Consider the following 24,097-nt stretch of genomic DNA (forward strand, 5'->3'; position numbering starts at 1 on the left):
CCAATCTGTGGGCTCTATGTGCCCAGCTCACCTTCCCGAAATCCTGCACATCGAAGAGGTCAAAGGCCTCAAAGAGCTCACTCCTCTTGAGGCCAAACTTCTCACAGCAGGTAGACAAGAAGGTGCGGATGTTCTTAAGGCACAGGAACTGTGGGCAGAACAGTAATGAGGGGGGGAAACATAATGGGACGGGGGAAGCTGAGCCCCTGCAGTCTGACTTGGTGACCCGCTCAGAAGGGAAGCCTAAAGCACAGCCCCCTCAGTAAGCCACCCCCTCTTCTGATAAACACCAAGCTGTCCCTGAAGCCGGAGCTACCCCTCAATTTTTTTAGTTCCCATGACATAAAGTTAACCACGAACTGGTAACCAAACTTCTTCTATATATATATATATATATATATATATATATATATATATATATATATAAAATGAAGTAATATGCAAATTAGGCCAGGACGCTATAACGGTCATGACCAGCTCAGGAGAAGGGGCCGGGCGCGGCCCGGAGTCTGAGAGAACACCACACAGGGGGGCCGGCCCCCAGCCCCAGCCCCACTATGGCGCTGGAGCCGGAGGGAGTGGAGACACAAACCCACAGGGGGGCCGGGTTCAAATCTGACCAAGGGCATGTACTTGGGTTGCAGGTTCCTCCCTGGCCGGGGCCCAGGTCAGGGCTCATGCAGGAGGCAACCAATCAAAGTGTCCCTCTCACACTGATGTTTCTCTCTGTCTTTCTCTCTCTCTTCCATGCTCTCTAAAAATCAATGAAAAAATATCCTCAGGTGAGGATAAAAAAAAGAAGAAAGAAATGTCATATCTTATGAAAGAGACATCTTGAAAATGCCTAAAGACAGTTGTCATTTTCTCGTGGTGAAGGGACTGGAGTCTGTGTTGATGAAAACACCTTGGTGGCTGTGGCGGCCGCAGTGGCAGCAGCAGCGGGGTGATGGGGGTGGCGCCTTCCCCTGATCAGCCCGGTTGCCTCCCACAGAGGGAGGCCCACGGGGAGAGGGTCTAATCAGCTGTGGGCAAACTACGGCCCGCGGGCCAGATTCGGCCCGTTTGAAATGAATAAAACAAACAAAAAAGACCGTACCCTTTTATGTAATGATGTTTACTTTGAATTTATATTAGTTCACACAAACACTCCATCCATGCTTTTGTTCCGGCCCTCCGGTCCAGTTTAAGAACCCATTGTGAGATCATGTGGTATTTTTCCTTCATTGACTGGCTTGTTTCACTTAGCATAATGCTCTCCAGTTCCATCCATGCCGTTGCAAATGGTAAGAGTTCCTTCCTTTTTAGAGCAGCATAGTATTCCATCATGTAGATGTACCACAGTTTTCTAATCCATTCATCTACTGATGGGCACTTAGGCTGTTTCCAGATCTTAGCTATGGTGAATTGTGCATGGATAATAGAGACCATTATAAACTTTTGAACAATAATAGATACAGAGGCAGAGCTGCCTCAAACAGATTGTCAAACTGCAGCGGGAAGGCCGGGGAGGGTTGGGGGGCAGGAGGTAGGGGGGTAAGAGATCAACCAAAGGACTTGTATGCATGCATATAAGCATAACCAATGGACATAAGACACTGGGGGATAGGGGAGGCTAGGGGACTGTCTAGGGCGGGGGGGAAAAATGGACACATATGTAATACCCTTTGTATTACTTTAAGCAATAAAAAAAAAGAAAGAAAGAAAAAAAGAACCCATTGTGGCCCTCGAGTCAAAAAGTTTGCCCACCCCTGACATAGATGAAGCTTGAAACATTATGCTTGGTGGAATAAGCCAAACACAGAAGGACAAATACTGTATGATTTCATTCATATGAGATCCCTAGAGGAGTCAGATCCACAGAGGCAGGAAGTAGATGGTGGGAGCCAGGGGCCGGGGGGGGGGGGTGGGGGGGGTGGGGGGGGATGGGAGTTAGTGTTTAATGGGCACAGAGTTTCAGTTTTGAATGATGAAAAAGTTTTGGATATAGGGGTGACGGTCACACAACAATGGGAATGTATTTAATGCCACTGAATTGTACACTCCCAAATGGTTAAAATGATAAATGGTCATTTTATTTACATATCATTAATATATTTTGATACATATTTTATTTATAAAACATATATTTATATCATGTTAGTTATATATAAATCTATAATAGTAAAAGCGTAATATGCTAATTAGACCAGACAGCCGAATGACCTTCCAGACACCCTTCCAGATGACCTTCTGGACGAGGGCCAAGGCAAGCTGCGAGGGCCGAGCCCCCCTTGAATGATATATATTTTACCACAAAGAAAAAGTTTAACAATCATTTTGAAGTATACACTACAGTGGCATTTAGTACATTTGCAGCTATCACCCCAGTTCCAAGACATTTTTATCACCCCAAAAGGAAACTCAGTACCCATTAAGCAGTTACTTTCCATTCCCTACTCTTCTCCCTTCCTCTTGGCAACCGCTAGTTTGCTTTCTGTCTCTTGAATTTACCTATGTCCATCCACTGATAAATGGATAAACAAAATGAGGTATATCCATACAATGGGACATTATTCAGCCATAAAAAAGGGCAAAGTTGCCCTGGCCGATGTGTGTCAGTTGGTTGGGCATTGTCTCATGCACTGAACAGTTGCTGGTTCAATTCCTGGTCAGGGCACATGCCTGGGTTGTGGGCTCAATCCTCATTAGAGAGCGTGCAGGAGGCAGCTAATCAATGTTGTGCTCTCACATCAATGCTTCTCTCTCTCTAAAAAACAATTTTTAAAAATCTTTAGCCCTAGCCATTTTGGCTCAGTGGATAGAGTGTTGGCCTGCAGACTGAAGGGTCCCAGGTTCAATTCTGGTCAAGGGCACATGCCAGGTTTTCGGGCTCAATCCCCAGTAGAGGGCGTGCAGGAGGCAGCCAATCAATTACTCTCTCATTTCATTGATATTTCTATCTCCCTCTTCTTTCCTCTCTGAAATCTTAAAAGGGGGGGGGGGGGGGGCAGTACTAATACACAAAGTGGATACCTTCAAAAACATGAGACTGAGAGAAAGGAGCCAGACACAAATGGTCACATCTTGTATGTTTCCATCTAAATGAAATACCCCTGAACTCTTCCAGGTTATGAGCCGACTTATTCCTTTGTTGGGACGGGTTGCTGTGACTTGCAACCAAAAGACATCAGCAGTCAGACACGCAGGTTGTCACACTGGTTTGGAGGGTATTTGGCTCTGTTATAAATAAGCCCTCGTGCCCTTGCATTTGCCCAACATCAGCTCAATTCAAATGTCCCAAAGGGCTCAGCTCTCTCGACGGTCCGTCAGATACTACAGATTTCTAACCAATCTCCCGAACAGCAGCCTCCCCTAGCGTGAAGAGCTGGCCTCTCCCATGACCAACATTTCTGGAGCAGGTTCACCAGGAGAGCTGGTTAAAGGAGTCTCCCAAAACCACGTATTACGTGATCGCGTTCATACGAAATGTCCAGAACAGGCAAATCCTCACTGGAATATGACTCAGCCTAAAAAGGAGTGAGGCACTGACGCTCACTACATGGATGGACCCTGAACACATGATGCTCAGTGAGAGAAGCCAGACACAAAGGCCACACCGTGTGTGATTCCATTTCTGTGACATGTTCAGAACAGGCAGATCCGCAGAGACAGGAAATGGGTTAGTGGTTGCCAGGGGCTGGGGAGGGGAGAATTGGGGTTGACTGCTAATGGGGATAAGGTTTCTTTGGGGGATGATGAAAATGTCCTGGAATTAGATAGTAGTGATAGCTGTACAATTTTGTGAATATATTAAAAACCACTGAATTGTACACTTTAAAATGGTGAATTTTATGGTATATGAATTATATCTCAATTTAAAAAGTGCATCTTCCAGGTTCTTCCCCCTCATACCTACTCAGTCTGTGGACACCTGAGTTAGGTCCATCCCTCCTCTGCCCACAGCCCTCCAGGGCTCCCACCTCCCTCAGGGTAAAAGCCTACATTCTCCCGAGTCCACAAGACCTGCGTGACCTCCCGCATCACCTCTCTGCTCTCACCTCCTGCCTCTCCCCCAACTCACTCCGCTCCAGCCACAGGGGCCTCCTCACTGCTCCTCCAACATGCCAGGCACAGTCCTGCCCCAGGGCTCGTTACACCCGCTGCTTGGAAGGTACTTTTCCCTGTGTTATGGACTGACTTGTATCCCTCAAAATTCACATGTTGATGTTTTAACCCCCAGGACATCAGAATGGTACTGTGTTTGGAGACAGAGCCTTTAAAGAGGTAGCTGAGGTGAAATGAGATCACTAGGGTGGGCTCCAATCCAATAGGATTGGAATCCTCATAGGAAGAGATCGGGACCCAGATATGCACAGAGGAAAAATCCCGTGAGGACACAGGGGGATGGCAGGCATCTGCAAGCCGCGGAAGAAACCAAACCCACTTATGCCTTGATTTGGACTTCCAGTCTCCAGAGAGGAATAAATTTATTAAGAAATAAATTCCTGCTGTAGAAATCCCGCATCTGTGGACGTTGCTGTGGCGGCCTGGCCAACTCGGACACGCTGGTGTCCACCAGGTTCCTTGCACCTTCTTCAGGTCTTTGCTCGAAGGTCACCTTCTCCAGGAGGCCCCCTCTGAGCGCTCTATGTAAAATTGCAACCTTCTTCCACTCTGTGCTTTACTGTTCACCTCCCCCAAATAAAATGTCCCTTTTAGGAGGGCAGGATCACTGTTCTGGTCCTTGGTAGATGCCCAGCACTTCGAATAGTGTAGGGGACCCTGAAGAAATATTTGTTGAATGGATGGGTGGCGATGAGGCTTGGAAATCTGTCTTTTAATAAGCTCCCCAAGTCATTTCTGGGTCCCTGCTCACCCCACTCTGTGATTCTACAATAACATTTGCATTTTTAGCCACCTGTTACCTGTGGTTGGCCATTAGATTTATTCTGTCCTCATGACAACACTGTGAGTTTTTATTTATTATTTAGTTAGTTAATCCTCACCCAAGGATATTTTTTCCATTGATTTTTAGAGAGAATTGAAAGGAAGGAGGGAGAGGGAGAGAGAGAGAAACGTTGATGTGAAAGAGACACATCGACTGGCTGCCTCCTGCACGAGCCCTGACCTGTCTGGGGATCGAACATGCAACCCAGACACATGCCCTTGACCAGGAATCAAATCTGAAACACAAGCCAGGGAAACCCTGTGAGTTTTTAATGCCCATTTTCCCTATGAGGAAGCAGGCTGGGAGGAGGAAAGAACGCTGGCCAAGATTATGAACAGCAAGAGGAAAGCCACAGAGACTTTGTGGAACGAAGCTCCAGGATGCTGTGAATCCAGAGACGGCTTTCCGAATCACAGCATCTCACTGCCTTGCATGACCACCAGTCATGTATGCGCGCGATCCCCAGCACTAAGTATTTATTAAAATCAAATACTTTAAAATAAGTTATATAGAGATATAAGTACAACATGATGATTGGATATTCACAGTGAAGTGAGTGCAGTCCCGCTAATTCACATGATCATCTCACAATCGCCATGTTTTGGTGTATGATAAATGCCCCCGAAACCTTCTCTCTTAGCATATGTCCAGTGTTATCGATTATGTTATTAAGGACAGTCATCATGCCTGGACGTTACGTCTCTATCATCCTCCATCACTGCAAGGCTGTATCCTTTTGCAACCACCGTGCTACTGCTCTCTGCTTCTATGAGTCTCTCTCTCTCTCTCTCTCTCTCTCTCTCTCTCTCTCTCTCTCTCCATCTATCAACCCATTGATAGATAGATGAAATGGAATCCTCACAACAGTCCTGCAAGGTAAGTTCTATCCTTACCCTCATTTTACAGATAAGGAAACTGAGGCAGAGTCAGATGGCCAAGACGCAAGTGCTGGCAGCGTGACTTAGAGTACTGGGCCTTAACAGCACATACGAATCAACTCAGTCCACAGTGTATCTCACAGATCGCCTCTTCTCCATTATTGCTGCATCCCCAGGCTATCTAACCCATTCTCTATGAAGCAGGGACTTGGAATTAACTTTAACTTAAATAGATGTATTAAAAAAGAGAACTTTGCATCCTGTCATCAAAAGAAAATTGGATCATTTGCTGTAAACCAAAGCCAATGTAATATGATATAAATATGACATAAACGGTGCCATTACATTGTGGCTAGACCTGTTCTCTCTCTGCCAACAGAGATTAGCCACAGTTGAGAGATACATAAAAGTCAGAGCAGCAAGCTACCATCCATTCCTGACAAAGAGAGAAAACTACTCTTGGCAAAGTAGGAATGGAAAGGAACTTCTACAACCTGATTTTTAAAAAAGCATCTTCTAAAAAAACCTTAAGCCGTTGTTTTAAATAAGAAGCAAAACATTATGCTGAATAGTGAAATGTTAAAAGGATCCCCTGCAAAATCAAATCAGAACCAAGTCAGGGGTGCCCGCTATTACCATTTTTATTCCCCGCCGTATTGCAGCTCTTCGCCTGCACTGCAGCGCAGGATGGAGGAAGAAGAGAAAGAAATACGTGGACATTCCTGCAGATTACAGGATTGTGAACACAGAAAGCCCAAAGGAATGTACAGATAAATAACCAGCATTAATAAAACAATGCAACTATTATGCCAAGTGAAGTAAGTCGGAGAAAGACAAATACCATATGCTTTCTCTTATGGGTGGATCTAAAAAACAAATGAGCAAACAAAACAGAAACAAGCTCATAGATACAGAAAACAGACTGATGGTTGCCAGAGGGAAAGGAGTTGGGGGCTGGGTGAAAAAGATGAAGGGAGTAAGAAGTACAAATTGGCAGTTACAAAATAGTCATGGGGATGTAAAGTACAGCACAGGGAATATAGTCAGTATCTATCATAATAAAAGCGTAATATGCTAATTAGACCAGAGGACCTTCCGGATGAAGCCGGGGCTGTGAGGGAAGCCCGGGTCCCGGTGCCGGGTGCCTGCCAACGGCCGGAGGGAAGCCGGGTTCCCGGGTGTCAGAGGGAAGCCAGTGCCAGCAGCCGGGGGAAGGCCTACTCTTGCACGAATTTCGTGCATCGATCCTCTAGTATTGTAATAACTATGTATGCTACCAGGTGGGTGCAAGACTTATTGTGATGATCACTACATAAGCTACACCTAAAACTAATATAACATTCTATGCCAACTATAACTGAAAAATAAGTCCAACCTATTAGCCAGGAGGTCACAGTTTAATGCCCAGTCAGGGCACATGCCTGGGTTGTGGTGGGCATGCAGGAGGCAGCCAATCAATGATTCTCTCTCATCGTTGATGTTTGTATCTCTCTCTCTCTCCCTTCCTCTCTGAAATCAATAAAAATATATTTTTAAAAATAAAAAATTATTTTAAAAAATAAAATAATTTCTCAATGTGACTAAGTACAATATCAACACACGAAGTTTACTGTGGGTTGGTACATCAGCAACGATCAATCAGAAAATGTTTTTTATTTTAAAGGTAACATTTGCAAAATCCTAGAATAAACAAAATTAACCTACGGTGATAGAAATCAGATCAGTGGTTGCTTCTGGGGTGGGGAGGGTGGTGGAGATTGACTCAGAAACCCCACAAGTGATGGAAGTGCTGTCTTGATAAGAGTGTGGTTGCACAAGGGTAGACACGATTGAACCTGGACCTGATTGAACGGTAAACGGAAGACTTGAGCATTTTGCTGTATGAACATTGGACTTGGATTTTAAAAAGGTACCATTTACCATCGCCTAAAAATGTAAACAAACAAAAAACTGGTAATCTCTAACATATCTAACAAAAAGAAGTACAAATCCTTTATGGAGTAAAGTATAAAATGTTATTGAAAGACATAAAAATGATCTAAATAAATAGAGTGAAATATATACTAATTCTTATCTAGAAAGAGCCAATACTTTTAAGTTTTTCAACCTTCTTCAAAATTGAGATATAGATTCAATGCAACTTCAATTAAAATCCCAAAATGCTGGTTTTTTAAAAAATATTTTTTTTATTGATTTCAGAGAGGCACAGGGAGAAAGAGATAGAAACATCAATGAGGAGAGAGAATCATTGATTGAATGCCTTCTGCACGCCCCCTACTGGGCATCAAGCCCTGACCGGGAGTCCAACCATAACTTCCTGGTTCATAGGTCAATGCTCAACCACTGTGCCTCACTGGCTGGGCCCAAAATATTTTTTAATAAGATTTATTCTAAACCAGATCATACTCATTCATTTTGAAGTTTAAGGATTTTGTTTCTTTTGTTTTTATTATTTGTTATGTTTATTGGGTTCTTATTGAACTTGACAGATGAATGTAAAAATTTGTGTGGAAAAGCACAGAGTTGCAAATAGCCAAGACAATTCTATAAGGGAAAGATAAAGTGGGAGTACTAGTCCTACCAGATATCAACTTATCACAAATCTACAGTAATTAAGACACTGCAATTACAGTAGTCAGCCTCCAAGATGGCCCCCAATGGTCCACAAACCCCAGGATTCATGCCCTGCTTGTAATCCCCTGTCACACTGAACCAAGACCAGCCCTGTGTGACTAACAGAGTATGGTAGAAGCAACAATATGTGACTACTATTCAAGGCTAAGGAATAAAAGGCATTGCAGCTTCCACTCTGGCCTCCTGAGCTGCTCACGGGCCGCCATGTGATGAGGCCGCTCAGTCAGGCCCTTGCTCAGTCAGTCCCTTGCAGAGGCGCATGTGGAGAGGAACCCAGGTCCTACAGACTGAGCCACCTGTGCCCCTGCCCCCCACCCTCACCCCCGCAGCCCGCCAACACCTGACTGCAGGTGTTGGAAATCCCGATGCAAATCATTCATGAGCAAAATGGCTATGTTACATGATGAAGTTTCAGAATACCTTGTTACTCAGCCATAGACATAGACATGGATACATTTCAAGAACGTAATGTTCAATAAAAAAATCAATTCTCATACATATAATTCTATTTATATCAAGTATAGACATCAGAAAAAACAAGCAATAAAATGTTTAGAGATACACACATAGCAAAGCTATAAAAAATATCAAGGAAATTATTGCCCAAAAGTTCAAGATAGTGGCTACTTTTAGGGAGTGGGGGAAGGGCAGGGTGTGTAATCACGGAAGGGCAAACAGGGGCTTTTAAGGCTGTTTTCCAAACTGTGGCTCATGAGCCATTCGCAGGTCACAAAATGAGCGTAGCAGATCCCACTGGAATGGAATAAAATACGTTGCAATGTTTTCTATGCAGAAAAGATAGGGATGAAAAGCTTTCATTTCAGTTGCATGTGCTCTTGTGGCAGTGGGCTGGGAGTCAAGGGGAAAAAATTCATTTCTTACTATAGTTAGAGTCTCAAAAGCTTGAAAAACACTGTCTTCAGGATCCCCAAGAAATGGTCATGCTCTGATTCTCCACCGGAGTGATGGGTACGTTGCTCGTTTTATTATTCTCTAAATGTTTCCTATTTGCTTTCCACATCCTCCTGCATATGTGCCAGAGTTCATTAGGAAGAGTATGTGACCATAGAGCTGAGCCGAGACTCTCCAAGGAGAAACAGGAAGGGCTGACAAAGAACCAAGCAGGGGAATGGCCTCCCCGCTGGGTGAGCGATGCTCTTTGTGGTGTGTCCATGGTCGGCCTAGATCATGTCAGGTGCCACCTGTAGTAACTGGTGCCACCACAGTGACTAAATTACATTACCCTCATCTTTGTTCTGTGTACAGTACATTACAGTTGTCTGGGGTGTTCCTTATGGGACCACTTGAGCAGCATGCTAAGGCTGCATCCCTGTTCTAGTCGGGGCCCCTGGAAGAAGCCCCCAAAAGAAGGATCTGGGGTACACGTAGTAGATCTGGGAGGTGATCCCAGGACTCAGGGCAGCAGGGAGGTGGGACGAGGAGAAGGAAACCAACCCCGGAGGTGTTCATCAGGACCTGCTGGCGTCAATGGGGCTCCATCCTCTTGGGGCCTCTGGAGATGAGGTAGACATTGCCAGAATCGCCCCATCTGGGAAAGAAGAACACCCTAATATGGATCCCTCCACTCCCTCCAGCTTGATTGTGGGCGCCTCTCGGGTAATTTCCCGGCACTTCTAGGCTGCCCTGTGCAGGCCAAGAATCTTCCTACACCAGAGAACGTTCTCAGTCAGAGACTCAGGGGGCCATCAGGAACCCTCTGTAGGTGACCCCAGAGCGGCCTAAGAACGTATGGGTGGGGCAGCCACAGCACCTGTCTGCCCCTCCCCTCTCATCTTGCAGAGCTTCATATTGTGTTCGCGGCAAGAATGACTGCCACACAAGTGCTTGAAGAAACAGATTTCACAGAGTCCAAGGGAGAAATATGGGATCAGGAAGAACTTCCCAGAGGTGTTAGGATAGGACCACAAGGCACCGATGGTGGGGGGATCCAGACACATTTCTCCCATCAGCCAGTTCACTCCGGACCAGGGTCACCGCGTCCCGGGTGTGACCATCACCAAACGTCAGGGTCTCCTCTCCAGCCTACTCTCCTCAGGCCCTGGACTCGGGAGGAAGGCCCTGGGATGGACGGAAAGGTAGGGAACAGGATGGAGAACAAACCACCAACGGGCACCTAATCCAATGGGACACGGGAAGATCCTCCTGCCTTCTGTGTGTCTTGAGGCAAGTCACCCGCCCTCTCTGAACTTGCTTTTTCAACTGCTAAATGGGGATCATCGTAATGCCTATTGTGTCCTGTTGTTATAATTCAGTACAATAATCCATGTAAAGAGCTTGGCATGGTGTAAGCCCTCAAGCTCTGAAAATGATCATTACCAGTATCACTCCAACTGTCACCATCATCACCATCACCAAGGTCATGATTATCACGTCATCACTGTTATCACCATTACCACCATCACCGTCACCATCACCGTCACCATCACCATCACCATCACCATCACCGTCACCATCACCATCACCGTCACCATCACCATCACCATCAATACAATCATCATCGGCAGTATCACCATCATGACTACCCCCCACCCCAAGCCCTGGTTGGGAGGAGGCACCATTTATTGAGAACTTAGCCTTTTCTTTTTCTTTTTAAACTTTTTTTTATTAATTTCAGAGAGGAAGGGAGAGGGATAGAGAGATAGAAACATCAATGATGAGAATCATTGATTGGCTGCCTCCTGCATGCCCCACTCCGGGGATCAAGCCCACAACCCGGGCATGTGTCCTTGACCAGAATCGAACCTGGGATCCTTCAGTCCACAGGCCGACGCTCTATCCACTGAGCCAAACCACCTAGGGTGAAAACTTCGCCTTTTCCAAACCTTATACAAAGAGCCTGATCTTCAGAGTTTTAATTCTCCCAACAGAGTTGCTACCAAGATCTAGGAGGCATGCTCTCATAATATGTCCTTCCAGTTATTTTGACCTAAAACATTAGAGTTGCTTTGACTCTTCCATTTCTCTATCACTCCACTTCCAGGCCATCAGCAAATCCTGTTGGTTCCACCTTCAAAATATAGCCAGAATCCCACCCCTCTCTCCACCTCCACTGCCACCTCCCTGGCTTGAGCCACCATCATTGCTCACCTGGATTATTGCAATGATCTCCTCACTGGACTCCTAGCTCCTGCTCCTGCACTCCTATAATTTACTTTCAATACAGCAGCCAGAGCAATATTGTCAAAACCCTCCCAGGACTCTCATCCCACCCAGATGCAACCCCAAGTTCTCCCCGCAGCCCAAGGTGCTGCCCAACCTGTCCCCATCACCTCCCTCTCTGCCTTGCTTACTCTGCTCCAGTTGCATGGGTCTCCTCGCTGTTCCTAGAGCTTGTTAGACACGATCCAGCCCCAGGACCTTTGCACTAGCTGTTCCCTTCTGCTTAGAATGTCAGGCCCACAGTTAACCTGGTGCCTCCCTTCCTTGTCTCTTTCACACCTTTGATGAAAGTCACTTCTCAGTGAGACCTTCCCAATGGCTCTGAAATGGCAACACATGAACGCATGCGCGCACATCCTGCTTTTCTGCTTTATTCCCCGCCTCATGCAACTTACTGTCTAGAGCACTGTATGTTTCACTTACTTATTCTGTTACTGTCTCTCTGTCCCCCACCCAGCCTCCCCTACACACTAGAACATCAGCTCCACAAGGGCAGGATTCTCCCTTATTTGTTCGCTGCTGTGGCCTCACTTAGTACAATGACTGACACAGAGTAAGTCTCAATGAGAGTTGGTGAATAGATTAATAAATCCCCATTTGGCAGATGAGATAACTGAGGCTCATCGAGGAGGCACCGCCTGCCTGAGGCCACAGAGTAGGAATGAGGAGCCACACACCAGCTCTCTGGACTCAACGGCCATGCCCCTGTCCACTGCATCCCTGTCTCTTTGAGCCGCACCAGGCTTCCCCCTGGTGTCACACAGAACCATGATGGAGGGCTCGGCATGTGACAAGAACCACATGTACCCTCTCTGCCCAGCAGTCTTTTCGAGGTCATGGGCAGACTCTGGCCAGGGCTCGCAGGTCACCAAGGGCAACAGAACAGATGGCCTCATGTGGGCTAGGGGAGGAAGTTCCTTCTAGAACTCAGGGTGATCAGCTGAGCCTTGAGACTCCTTCCCCCCAGTCATGTGACACCTCAAATTGCGGGAGGGGGTTGGGGATATGACTCATCAACCCTCAGGGCAGGAGCAGGGCCAGCTGAAAAGAGGGGGCTACCTCGGACACAGGAGTGTCTGAGGTGAGACCACCAGAAGAACTTCCCGGTAGCCTGTGACATGGGAGAAGGTGGCAAAGCACAGGAGGACCTTTAAACAAATATAGGCTGGGTGTGTGAGCACATTTCCTCTTTGTTGGGGGGCAACCCCTTCAGCTCCCCTCCTCCTGCCACCAGACTACCAGAATCCGGCTGGCATCTTACCCACATGCAAATCAGCACCCTGGCACTTCCCTTTTGCCTGCAGGTCCCCATCAGTACAGTGCCAGCCCCAGACAAAGAAAGAGCTGGAAAGGTTAGCTAGTTCCCTGCGCTCCTTCAGGGAACCAGTGGGCAGGGATAGACCCCTTTTGGTGGCTGTGGTGGGAGCAGGAGAGGGGACGCAGAGCTGAGCACACTGAGGCAATCAGCTCCCCCACCCCCACCCCAGCCCCAGGGAGAGGCCGGAAACAGGAAATGCCTGTTACCAGGGCTTGCTGGGGAGACAGAGAAAGGGGGGCCCTCTGCCTTCAGCCCCTGAAGCCCCTTAATGTTGAAACTGCAAGACTTCATCTTGCAGACCAGAGAGGGTGGCTGTGCTGTGCACCCTTTTCAAAGCCTGTAAGCTGAGGTACAAAGCATAAACTCACCATCCTGGTCTTCAAAACCCTCCCTGCGCCAGCCTGTGTCTCCTCTCCCCGCTCCTGCCACCCCAGCACACACCCAACATCTCAAAGACAGTCAAAGGCTCCCAACAGACTTCCAGCGCAACGGCTGAAAGCGGAGGGACCCTGGATGGGTCTCTGCACCTTCTGGTGCCTCGGTTCCCTCATCTTCACATAGGGAATGAAAATACCAACCAAGCGAATCTCCCCCCTAGCACCTGGCCCACTAGGCAGGGTCGTACATTCATTCAGCAAGCATGTATTGGGTGCCTACTGTGTGCCAAACCCTGGAGCTGGTGGTGGCCAAGACAGAACCCTGTCCTCGCAGAGCATATACAGTCTAGTGGGGAGACGCACTGAGCAGAGTTTACCACAGTAGGCCGTGTGCAGAAAAGCACAGAGGGCCATGGGACCTGGTCCAGTGGGAGGAGTGTCTGATAAAGCCAAGGATTAAGAGATGGATGGCAAAGCAAAGAGGAGAAGCAGTCCAGGCAACCTTCGCACGCTGCTGGGGGGATGCCAGAGGGTGCAAGCACTTTGAAAAAAAACCAAAAAAACGGTTTGGCAGTTTCTTAAAAAGTTAAACATGCACTACCATGCAACCTTAAGTTCATGTTCATGTGGAGACCTGCACACAGATGTTCCGGCAACTTTATCTATGAGAACAAAAACTGGGAGCAGCCCAAGTGTCCAGGCAAAGGGAACAACAGGTGAGGGGGTTCTGAGCATCCAACCACCCATTTCCTGGGTCTAATCAATAGTTATTGAGCATCTACTATGCTTCAGGTAGTGGTCCAAGTGCTGGGGATACAGTTGTAAGCAAAAGAGGTCCAGATCTCTGCCCCTGATATTCTGGCAGAAGGACACAAGCAACATATTATATGCATACGAACATAGCTTGTTAGGAGGCGGTGAGTGTTAAGAGAAGACACATTGTGTTATGTCCACCAAATGGACTACAACTCAGTGATAACGAGTGAAGAAGTAACACACACAACAGTATGACGAATCACAAAAGAATTATGCCTGTCCAGCATGGCTCAGTAGTTGAGTATTGACCTGTGAACCAGGAGGTCATGGTTCAATTCCCGGTCAGTGTACATGCCCTGGTTGTGGGTTCAATCCCCAGTGTGGGGTATGTAGGAGGCAGCTGATCAATAATTCTCTCTCATCGGCACAGGTGAAGATTAGAAGGGGTCATGGGGGAAAAGGGGGCATCTGTAATATTTTCAACAATAAAGATTTTTTTTTAAATAAGTGAATAAACCTTAAAAAAATGTAGTCGCTTATGAGAAAAGGTAGGAACTGGGTATGTGTGAGTATCTGAGGGACAGGACTAGAAGTTAAATTTTCCCTGTATGTCTTTTTATGCATTTTAATACTTGAATGATATGGATGCATTATTTAACCAAATCCTATATAATAAAGTGCTAATATGTAAATAGTCATCGCGCCCTCATGCCCTTGCGCTGGGACCAGGGGACCTGAGGCCGGGTCGGGGGACCTGAGGCTGTGCTCCCCTGCCCTGCGAGGCTTGACGGGGTGGGGCCAGCTGGGTCTGGGTCTCGCGCGATTTTGAGGTGCATGTGGGTGGGCATGGACTTGACTCTGGGTCCCGCAGCACCCCCAGACTCTGACAGAAAGGAGATTGTCATATACATTTTACTAATTTTCTTTCATCTCTGACACTTCTATTATAGAGAAAGGGCAAATAGCAATATTAAAATATTTCCTCTAATTAATTCCCTTTTAATGTGCACGAATTTCATGCACCAGGCCACTAGTTGTTAAATAATCTAAAGATTCTATTGGGCTCTCTGCCCCCTGGCACAGGCTTCTTAACCTCAGCACTGCTGACATTTGGGGCAGGATAATTCTCTGTTGTGTGTGGCATCTGTGGGCTGTTGCACAGCATCCCTGGCTTCTATCCACTAGACACCCTCCTAAATGGGGGACAAGCTCTAGCCAGTTTGGCTCAGTGGATAGAGTGTTGGCCTGCGGACTGAAGGGTCTCAGGTTCGATTCTGGTCAAGGGCACATGTCCTGGCTGTGGGCTCGATCCCCAGTAGGGGGTGTGCAGGAGGCAGCTGATCAATGATTCTCTCTTATCATTGATGTTTCTATCTCTCCCTCTCCCTTCCTCTCTGAAATTAATTAAAAAATATACATTTTAAAAAGTCTAATATTGCATGATTCCACTCTTCTAAAAGATGCAAACACATCTACAGTGACCCAAAGCAGATGGGTGATTGCCTGGGGATGGCAGGTGGGGGGACGGAGAGGGTGAGAGGAAGACATTTCGAAAGGGTAGGAGGAACCTTTGGGAGGGGATATGTTCACTCTTTTGTGTGGGGTTTGCTTCACATGTATGTCACAATTTATCAAATCGTGTATTTTAACTATGTCGTTTATTGTATGTTAATAAAGCTGGGTGTTTGGGTGTTTGTTTTTTTTAAGTCAGTGGGAGACCAGATACCTGTTATCTTTCCCCTAAAACTAAAAGCTTTAGGGGCGCTTTTAGGGGATGGTAGGGTGGGAAAGAAGGAATAATATAAACCATCATTGGTCAATAATGCAAAAGGTACTCTCCTGTCACATTTTGTTCCTACCTTGATAAAATACACTAAATTAGAGACAAATATGTGCTCTTTCTGTCTGAATACATCTTAAAGTGGGGGAGGGAGGAGAGAAGGTGTTCCAGGCAGAGGGAACAGCATACGAGGGGGCTCTGATCATCCAACCACCCCTTCATGGATTCAATAAATAATTATTGAGCACCTACTATGCTCCAGACACTCATACAAGTGCTGCAGATACAGCTGTGAACAAAAGAAGTATACATCCCTGCCCCATGAGGATGACATTCTGGCAGGAGGCAGGCAATGTGTTACATGAATATGAATATAGCTTGTTAGAAGGTGGTGCTAAGGGACAAAAATAAGTAGGAAGAGGGGGTAGGGAGTGCCAGGAGGGGGTGCAATTCTAAATAAGGAGGTCCAAGAAGCCTCGTTGAAAGAATGACATTGAGTAAAGGCTTAAAGGAGGGGATGATTCAGGTGTGTGTCTGGGGGAACAGCATTCCAGGCAGAGGGAACAGCCAGTGCAAAGATTCTGAGGCTGGACCCTGCCTTGGGTGTTCCTGGAAGAGGTTGAAAGCCAGAATAAAAAAGGGGGAGTGAGACAGTGTGAATGGAGGGTGGCCTCAGGTGCTTATTTATAAACACCGGCCATATGGTCAAAAGGGCAAGTGTTGTCACCCTAAACATCCCACCATTCTGCCATATCTCCCAGAATGCCTGCAAGGGAAGCACAAGTGGTTGGCAGCTTTTTAAGCATTTTCTCCAACTCCCCCTGGTCCCCTGCTCAATCACAGATTAGCCTGAAAGCGACAGCCCCACATCCCTGGGAGTGCTTGGATGCCGTTGCCCATCTGGGGGTCATTCTAGGTCCCCGGGGCAGACAGGCACAAGACAGCCACCCCAAGGTGGAGTCCTGGAGATGCTGTCCATTGAAGAGCCATGAAGGTGCTACAGGTGTTCAGCCTGCGCTAGAGGCAGCTTGGGGGAAGCCGGGGGCATAACCATGGTAAGCACGTCTCTGATAGATTGTATGGAGGAAGACCGATCAGCTGTGTGCTGGTGGCCCATGACAAGGACAGTCCGAAGAATGAAGGTCTGGATTGGCCTGCTTGCTCTCAGATCCATTCTGCACCCTTCCTCTGCTTTGCTCTGTAGTCAAGGGAACTACATTTCCCAGGCTTCTTTGCACCTTGGCTTCCAGGTAGGTTCAGCCAATGCGAGGCCCAGTCCGGAGACCAGAGGGTGGGAGGAAGAGCAAAGCCAGGGCACTTCTCCCTCCTTTGCTCTGCCTCTTCCAGAAGCCAATAGTCTATTCCATGGCTTAGTTCCCTGAAGACAGCTGCTGCCCCAGGTGCTAGTTCTCACTGAATGGCCCTGGACCCAGGTCACACCACTTCCTTTGCTGTTCCACCTGCTCAGTGGCTCCTCTCTTAGTGTCCCCCACCTGTCTTCTCAGCTTCCCCTTCACTCAGTAGCCAATTCTCTGAGTTAAACCTTCTGTTGGAGAGACCTAAGATGATTTCTGCCTTCCTGGCTGAACCCTGACCAGGAGAACCAGAAATCTGAATCCAAGTCTATCTCCATAACCCCCTGAAAGGCTCATATGTCCCCTTAAAGAGGCAGAGTTCATAGAGTATGAATTCTGGTCGCAAGTTTTGGGGGCCTGGATACTTGGGTTCAAACCCCAGCATAGCTACTCACTCGCTCAGGCAGCTAAAGCCTTCCGTGTTTCCGTTTCCTCATCTGCGAAATTAGGATGGCATGTGACAGGTTGTGCTTTCCAAAGATGGCCACGAAAATGTCGGCCATCCAGCACGCTGATGCTTGTCGCACTCCCGTCAAGAGGCGGAGTCTGACTCCTCTCTTCTTGAATCTAGACTGGCCTCAGTGACTTGCTCCGTCACTAAGAATGCAACGAAATAACACTGCATGATCTCCAAGTAGGTCAGCAGAGACCTTGCAGCTTCTGTCTTGGTCTTTTTTTTTTTTTTAATTGGTTTTTAGAGAGAGTGGAAGGAAGAGGGCTAGAGAGATAGAAACATCAATAAGATTGGATGCCCCTTGCACACCCCCACTGGGGAGCCCGGAACCTGGGCATGGGCCCTGGCAGGGAATTGGACTGGTAACCTCTTAGTTCCTGAGTCGACGCTCAACCACGGAGCCACACCAGCCGGGCTGTCTTGGTCTTTTGAGGAGCAATTGCTCTCTCTTCATGCTTCTCCTCAAAACCCAGTCCTTATATTATGAGGAAGCCCAGGCCACACAGCGAGGCCACTTCCCAGTGCTCCTGTCCACAGCTCAGCCCAGGCACCCGCCATGCCAGTGAAGAATTCTCCAGATGATCCCAGCCCCTAGACAGTCCAGGTTTGTCACCACCAGGCCCCATCTGAATCCCTGACAGAATCTGTAAGGATTATAAAATAGTTGTTGTCTTACAACAATATGTTTGGGGTGGTTTGTTTCACAGCACAGAAGTCCCCCTTCTCCACGGTGTTACTTTCTGTGGTCCCAGTTACCCATGGTCAGCCACAGTCCAAAAATATTAAATGGAAAATTCCAGAAGTAAGCAATTCATACACTTTAAATTACATGCCATTCTGATATGTGTGATGAAATTTTATGCCGCCCTGCTCCATCCAGCCCAGGACATAAATCAACCCTTTGTCCAGCACAGTCACACTGTCCATACAGTACAGAAGATACTCTGAGAGAGACAGACCACATTCACTCAACTTTTATTACAGTACTAGTGGTCCAGTGCACAAAATCGCACACAGTAGGCCACCCACCACTTCCACAGGAGCCAGAGGGGCAGGGGTGAGTGGGGGAGGGACTGAGCGGTGCTCCATCCACCTCCTGGTGACCAGTCGAGCATACAGCCCCGCCCACCTGCATACGCCTCACTGCACACGCAGCCCTGTCTACCCACGTGCGCCTGCTGCACATGCAGCCTCCTGCTGATCAGTCATTACACTTGAGGGTGTGATGACTATTTGCATATTAGCCTTTTATTATATAGGATACTATTATAATTGTTCTATTTTATTATTATTTATTGTTGTTCATCTCTTACTGTGCCTAATTTATAAATTAAATATTATCATAGGTATGTATGTACAGGAAAAAATATAGTATATATATAGAATATACAGTTTCAGGCATCTACTGGGGGGATGTCTTGGAACATATATTCAACAGATAAGGGGTGGACGACTGTAATAGATAACTGAGAAATAATGGTACCTACTCCACAGGTTTGTTGTGAAAGTAAAATGAGTTAATAAGTATTAAGTCCTTAGAACCCTTGCATATAGTAAGTGTTCAATCAACAGAACCTGTTTCTGTTGTTATTCACTTACATTTTCTGAATCAGTTCCCATGCACTTCATTAAAACTGTGCCAAGACCTCAACGTGGATCCGCTTTCCTCTTTGGGCCTGTTGGCACTACACCCTTCTAGTTTTATTCCTGAGTCACTGAATTCTCCTCTTCTGACTTCTTGCTGCCTCTTCCTTCTCTCCCTGCCCCCTCCATGCTGCTGCTCCCTAGGGCTCAACCTTCAGGGCCCTGTCCTCCCTCTCTCACCTCCCTCCCACGATGAGCTCACTGGCTCCCAAGGATTGATTTCCCAATCACTACCAGGTACTGCCTGCAGTGCTTTACAACTATTAGCTCATTACGCTCTTATAACAGCCTTATAAGAGAGGAACTATCCATATCCCCATTTGAAAGATGGGAAAACCGAGTTCCAGAGAGGTTCAATACCTCACCCAAGGTCGCGAGGTCAGGATTGGAACCCAGATGCCCATGCAATGGGATTCCATGTCCCTTCAATAGGATGTCTCGGCCTCAGCACTACTGACATTTGGACATTATAAAATATTTAGCAGCATCCCTGGTCTCTGCCCAGGAGATGCCTGTGGCACATCTCTCCCTCCAGTGGTGAAAACCCAAACTGTCTCCGGACATTACCAATGCCCCCTGGAAGGACATTGTCTCTCCCCCATCCTGGGAACCACCGGGCTGACCACTATTCTGAGCTGCCTCCCAGCTCCAGTATAACACACCCCAATCAGAACTCCCCAAAACTGTTCCTCCCCTAGCCTTCCATCTTCGCAAATGATACCCCCACTCACACAGGTCCTTACGCTACAAACTTAGACATCATCTTGTCTCCTTTCATTCTCCCCCACCCTTCTCCCTCATCCCATCTGTCCGCAAGTCTGGTCAGCTCAACCACCAAAATGTGAGCCAGACCCATTGTTTCCAACTCCTGGTCCAGGCCACCTTCATCAACCTCTTCCTCCCAGGTCTCCTTGCTGCCACCTCCATCACCCTTAAAGTCCAGGCCCCACAGAACAGCTACGATCTGCTTAAGCCTACCAAGGACTTCCCATCACATTAAATTCTGCACACATCCCACAGCGACTCCCAGACCTCATTCCCCATCACTCTGCCTTCACTCACTCACCTTCCATCAGCAAATCCTTCATTGAGATCCTCCCAACCCCAGGGCCGTTGCACAGCCTTTGCCTTCCCTGCCCCATTCTCCCAGAGCTAGCTGGCTTCTCCTCCTTCAACTCTCAGATTCCCTGGAAACATGCCCCCCTCCAGAAAGCATTCCCCTTCTTTTCTTCTTCTTCTTAACCCCTGGTTTTTGTCCGAAACATATTTTACAATGTTTCGTTGACTTTGCTGTTTACTATCTGTTGTGGGTTGAGTGGTTGCCCAAAAAGATATGCCCAACATCAAAACCCTGGAAAGTCTGAATGTGATGTTATTTGAAAGGAAAGGACTTTGCAAGATGCGATTAATAATTAAGTTAAGGATCTCGAGATGAGGCGGTCATTCTGGATAATCCAATGACAAGCGTTTTTTTTTTGTGTGTGTGTGTTTTTTTTAAATATATTTTATTGATTTTTTACAGAGAGGAAGAGAGAGAGATAGAGAGTTAGAAACATCGATGAGAGAGAAACATCGATCAGCTGCCTCCTGCACATCTCCCACTGGGGATATGCCCGCAACCCAGGTACATGCCCTTGACCGGAATCGAACCTGGGACCTTTCAGTCCGCAGGCCGACGCTCTATCCACTGAGCCAAACCGGTTTCGGCGACAAGCGTTTTTTTAAGTGACGCACAGACAGACACGGAGGAGACAGCCACGTGAAGACTGACAGAGGTTTCAGGGACGCAGCCACACGCTGGGGAACCACCAGGAGCTGGAAGAAGCAAAGAACCGATTCTCACCTACAGCCTCTTGATGGAGAATGGCCCTGCCAACATTTGGATTGCAGACCTCTGGTCTCCAGAACTGCGCCATGACACATTTCTGTTGTTTTAAGCCAGGCAGTCTGAGGTACTTTGTTACAACAGCCACAGGAAACAATCACACTCCCTCCTCTGGTGCCCCCCAAGGCCACGAACTCAGGAGAGAGGTGAGTTCGTCTGTGTGCCTTCCCAGAGCCCAGCAAGCAGCACCGTGCCTGCTGCTGACAATAATGCAAATGAATATTCTAACTCCAAGATGCTCTCGATCTCTTCTTTGCCATCACCTGTCAGTAAGTGTTTACATTGCTTTGGGTCCCCCCTGAGATAGGAGGCTCATTCCCTCCAAAACAGAGTTTTTCTCACCCAGGGGTGACACTGCTCCCAGGGGGACATTTGACAATGTCTGGGAGCATTTTGCTGTCACAATACCAGGGGGAGGTGGGGGCCAGCGATGCTGCTCAACATTGTACAGTGCACAGGGTAGTCCCCAGGACAGAGCAAATTTCAGCAGTGCTGGTGACGGGGAAACCCTGGACTAAATTTAGTACTTAGTGCCAATATAAACAGCAAATGCCTCCTAACATCTGTTCCCCCTTCTTCTGCTAACAGCCCCTCAGTTTCCCCTTTGTCACTACCCTTCCTCTCCTCTCAGTCTAACTCCTTTGGGTAGAGCCCAGGCGGCCCCCTCTAGGAATGGGCAGGTGACCCCAGCCTGACTAATCAGAGCATGACATTCTCCTGAACACAGCAATTGGCTCAGGAACGGACACGTGACCTCAGCCTGGCCAATTAGAGCATCATAGTTTTCCTGGTCACAGCAACTGATTCAGGAATGTGACTTCAACCTGGCCAATCAGAGCATCATATTCTCCCAGGCACAGCAGATGGTTCAGGAATGGACATGTGACCCCACCAAAAAAAATCATGTCCAACGAAAAACAGATTTGGGCCTGGGAGGCCATTCAATCGCCCCTCCCACTTTCCATTAGACATAGAATGGAGGACTACAAATCTGAAGCAGCTGGGCACCCTGGTCTACCTTCATTAGGAAAAAGAATGGCTGAGAATAGAGAAAACACTCAAACGAGCAAAGTTAAGAGATGAAGGGTGGGGTGGGGCAGATTCTCTGATGTAGTGATGCCTGAGCCCCCCCTGAATCCAGCCAAACCTGAAGACGTTTTTCTCCCAGTAGTTTTAGTTATATGAGCCAGTTTCAATTGGGTATTCTTGTCACAAGAGCGAAGATACTTGATTAAAACTTCTGCAGACTCAGCTCGGGATTTCCTCAAACCTTAAACTTCTCTAACTGAACATCCCTTATTTCTTCCGCTGTTGCCCTAGGGACCTGACTCCCAAATTTCTCCTAAAGCCCAGGCCACAAAACACCATCCCTGATATCAAAGTCCATCTCTGCACTGTGGCAAGATCTTTAAAAGGGCAGTTATGAGCCCTAGCTGGTTTAGCTCAGTGGATAGAGCATTGGCCCTAGAACTAAAGGGTTCCCTGTTCAATCCCCGGGGCCGGTCAGGGCACGTGCGGGAGGCAACCAATTGCTGTCTCTCTCACATTGATGTTTCTCTCTGTCTCTCCCCCTCCCTTCCACTCTTTCTAAAAATAATCAATGGAAAAATATCCCTGGGTGAGGATTACCAAAAAAAAACCCCACAAAAATAAAGGCCAGCTATGCTCATACAACACACACTCAGGTCTTGCCCCCTTCCTGGCACCATTAGCATTAGCAAGGGAGACCAAACAGAACTCCTTTTGGCTCCTTAAATATGCCCCAACTTCCCACACTCTATTAGCATGCCACTTCCTCCAGGAAGCCTGCCTGGTTCTTCTGGGGGTTCCCTTCCCTCTGCTCCCACAATGCTCTGGGTTCCACACATCACTGAGTGTGTTGTAACTGCCTATTTCCTTGTCTTTTTCCATGAGCTGCATGAGAATCTGTGTCTCATTTATCATGGAATCCTCCATCACCCAGCACATGGCCTAATAAAAGAAATGCCTATGAGGTGGGTGGTATTGTCATTATTATTATTATTACTGTTATCATCATCATTTTACAGATGAGAAAACCTAAACCCTTGCCCAGAGTCACATAAGTAGGAACTCGTAGAGGCGTTTTGATCCTAGGCAATCGATACTCACCCACCACTAACCAACTACCACTAACTAACCATCAGTAAGCACTCAACAAGTGCCTATTACATCAGGGCTCAAATCAGCAAACTTTCTGTAGAGCCAGAGAATAATTTTTTTTGGCTTTGCAGGTCATAGGATGTCTGTTGTGACTATTCAGCTAGCAAAAGCAGCTATGGCCAATATGTCAGCAGATGGGGTGACCGTGTATCAACTAAATTTTGTTTCTAAAAGGAGGCAGGAAGCCACAGGTTATAGTGTGCTGACCCCTGCATTAAATGAATGATGAAGGATGAATGAGTAAGTGGAATGCTTAATAAATATTTAGTGAGCACCTACTTATGTTCTGGGCACTGGAGATACAGTTGTAGAACCAAACAGACAAAAGGCCTTGCCCTGACATTCCAGTGGGAGAAGCAGACAATAAGCAAACAAGTAAAAACTATGATAGGTCAGAGGGTGCTAAGTGCTATGGAGAAAAATTAGACAAGGGAGAGAATGAGAATTGTATATGCGAATGGAGGGGAATGGGGTGCGATCTTAGGTATGGAAGCCAGGGAAGATCTCTCTGGTAGGAAACCTGAAGGAGGTAAGCGAACAATCACAGTGTATATCTGGGAGAAGAGGGATCCATGAAGCAAGAACAGCACACGCAAAGGCCCTGAGGCCGGATTAGCTTATACCTGGTGGCTCTGGGAACAGTGAGGAGGCCCGTACGGCTGGAGTAGAAATGAGTGAGGGGGAGAGAGGGAGGAGATGAGGGCTGAGAGGTAAACAGAGGACAAATC

At 47.3% G+C, this 24,097-nt stretch overlaps 1 protein-coding gene across 2 annotated transcripts in view; it reads right to left on the reverse strand.

Annotated features, from left to right (window-relative positions):
* VAV1 (vav guanine nucleotide exchange factor 1) overlaps positions 1 to 24,097 on the reverse strand; it is a 57,465-nt gene that overhangs the window by 24,592 nt on the left and 8,776 nt on the right. For both annotated transcript variants that reach the window (XM_081091506.1, XM_081091505.1), the window contains exon 2: positions 32 to 148. In XM_081091506.1, coding sequence (XP_080947632.1) covers positions 32 to 148 — 117 coding nt within the window. The remainder of the gene's footprint in view (positions 1 to 31; positions 149 to 24,097) is intronic.

Source organism: Myotis nattereri (genome assembly GCF_964212035.1).
Source record: "Myotis nattereri genome assembly, chromosome: 5".
In the NCBI taxonomy this organism is placed as follows: Eukaryota; Metazoa; Chordata; class Mammalia; order Chiroptera; family Vespertilionidae; genus Myotis; species Myotis nattereri.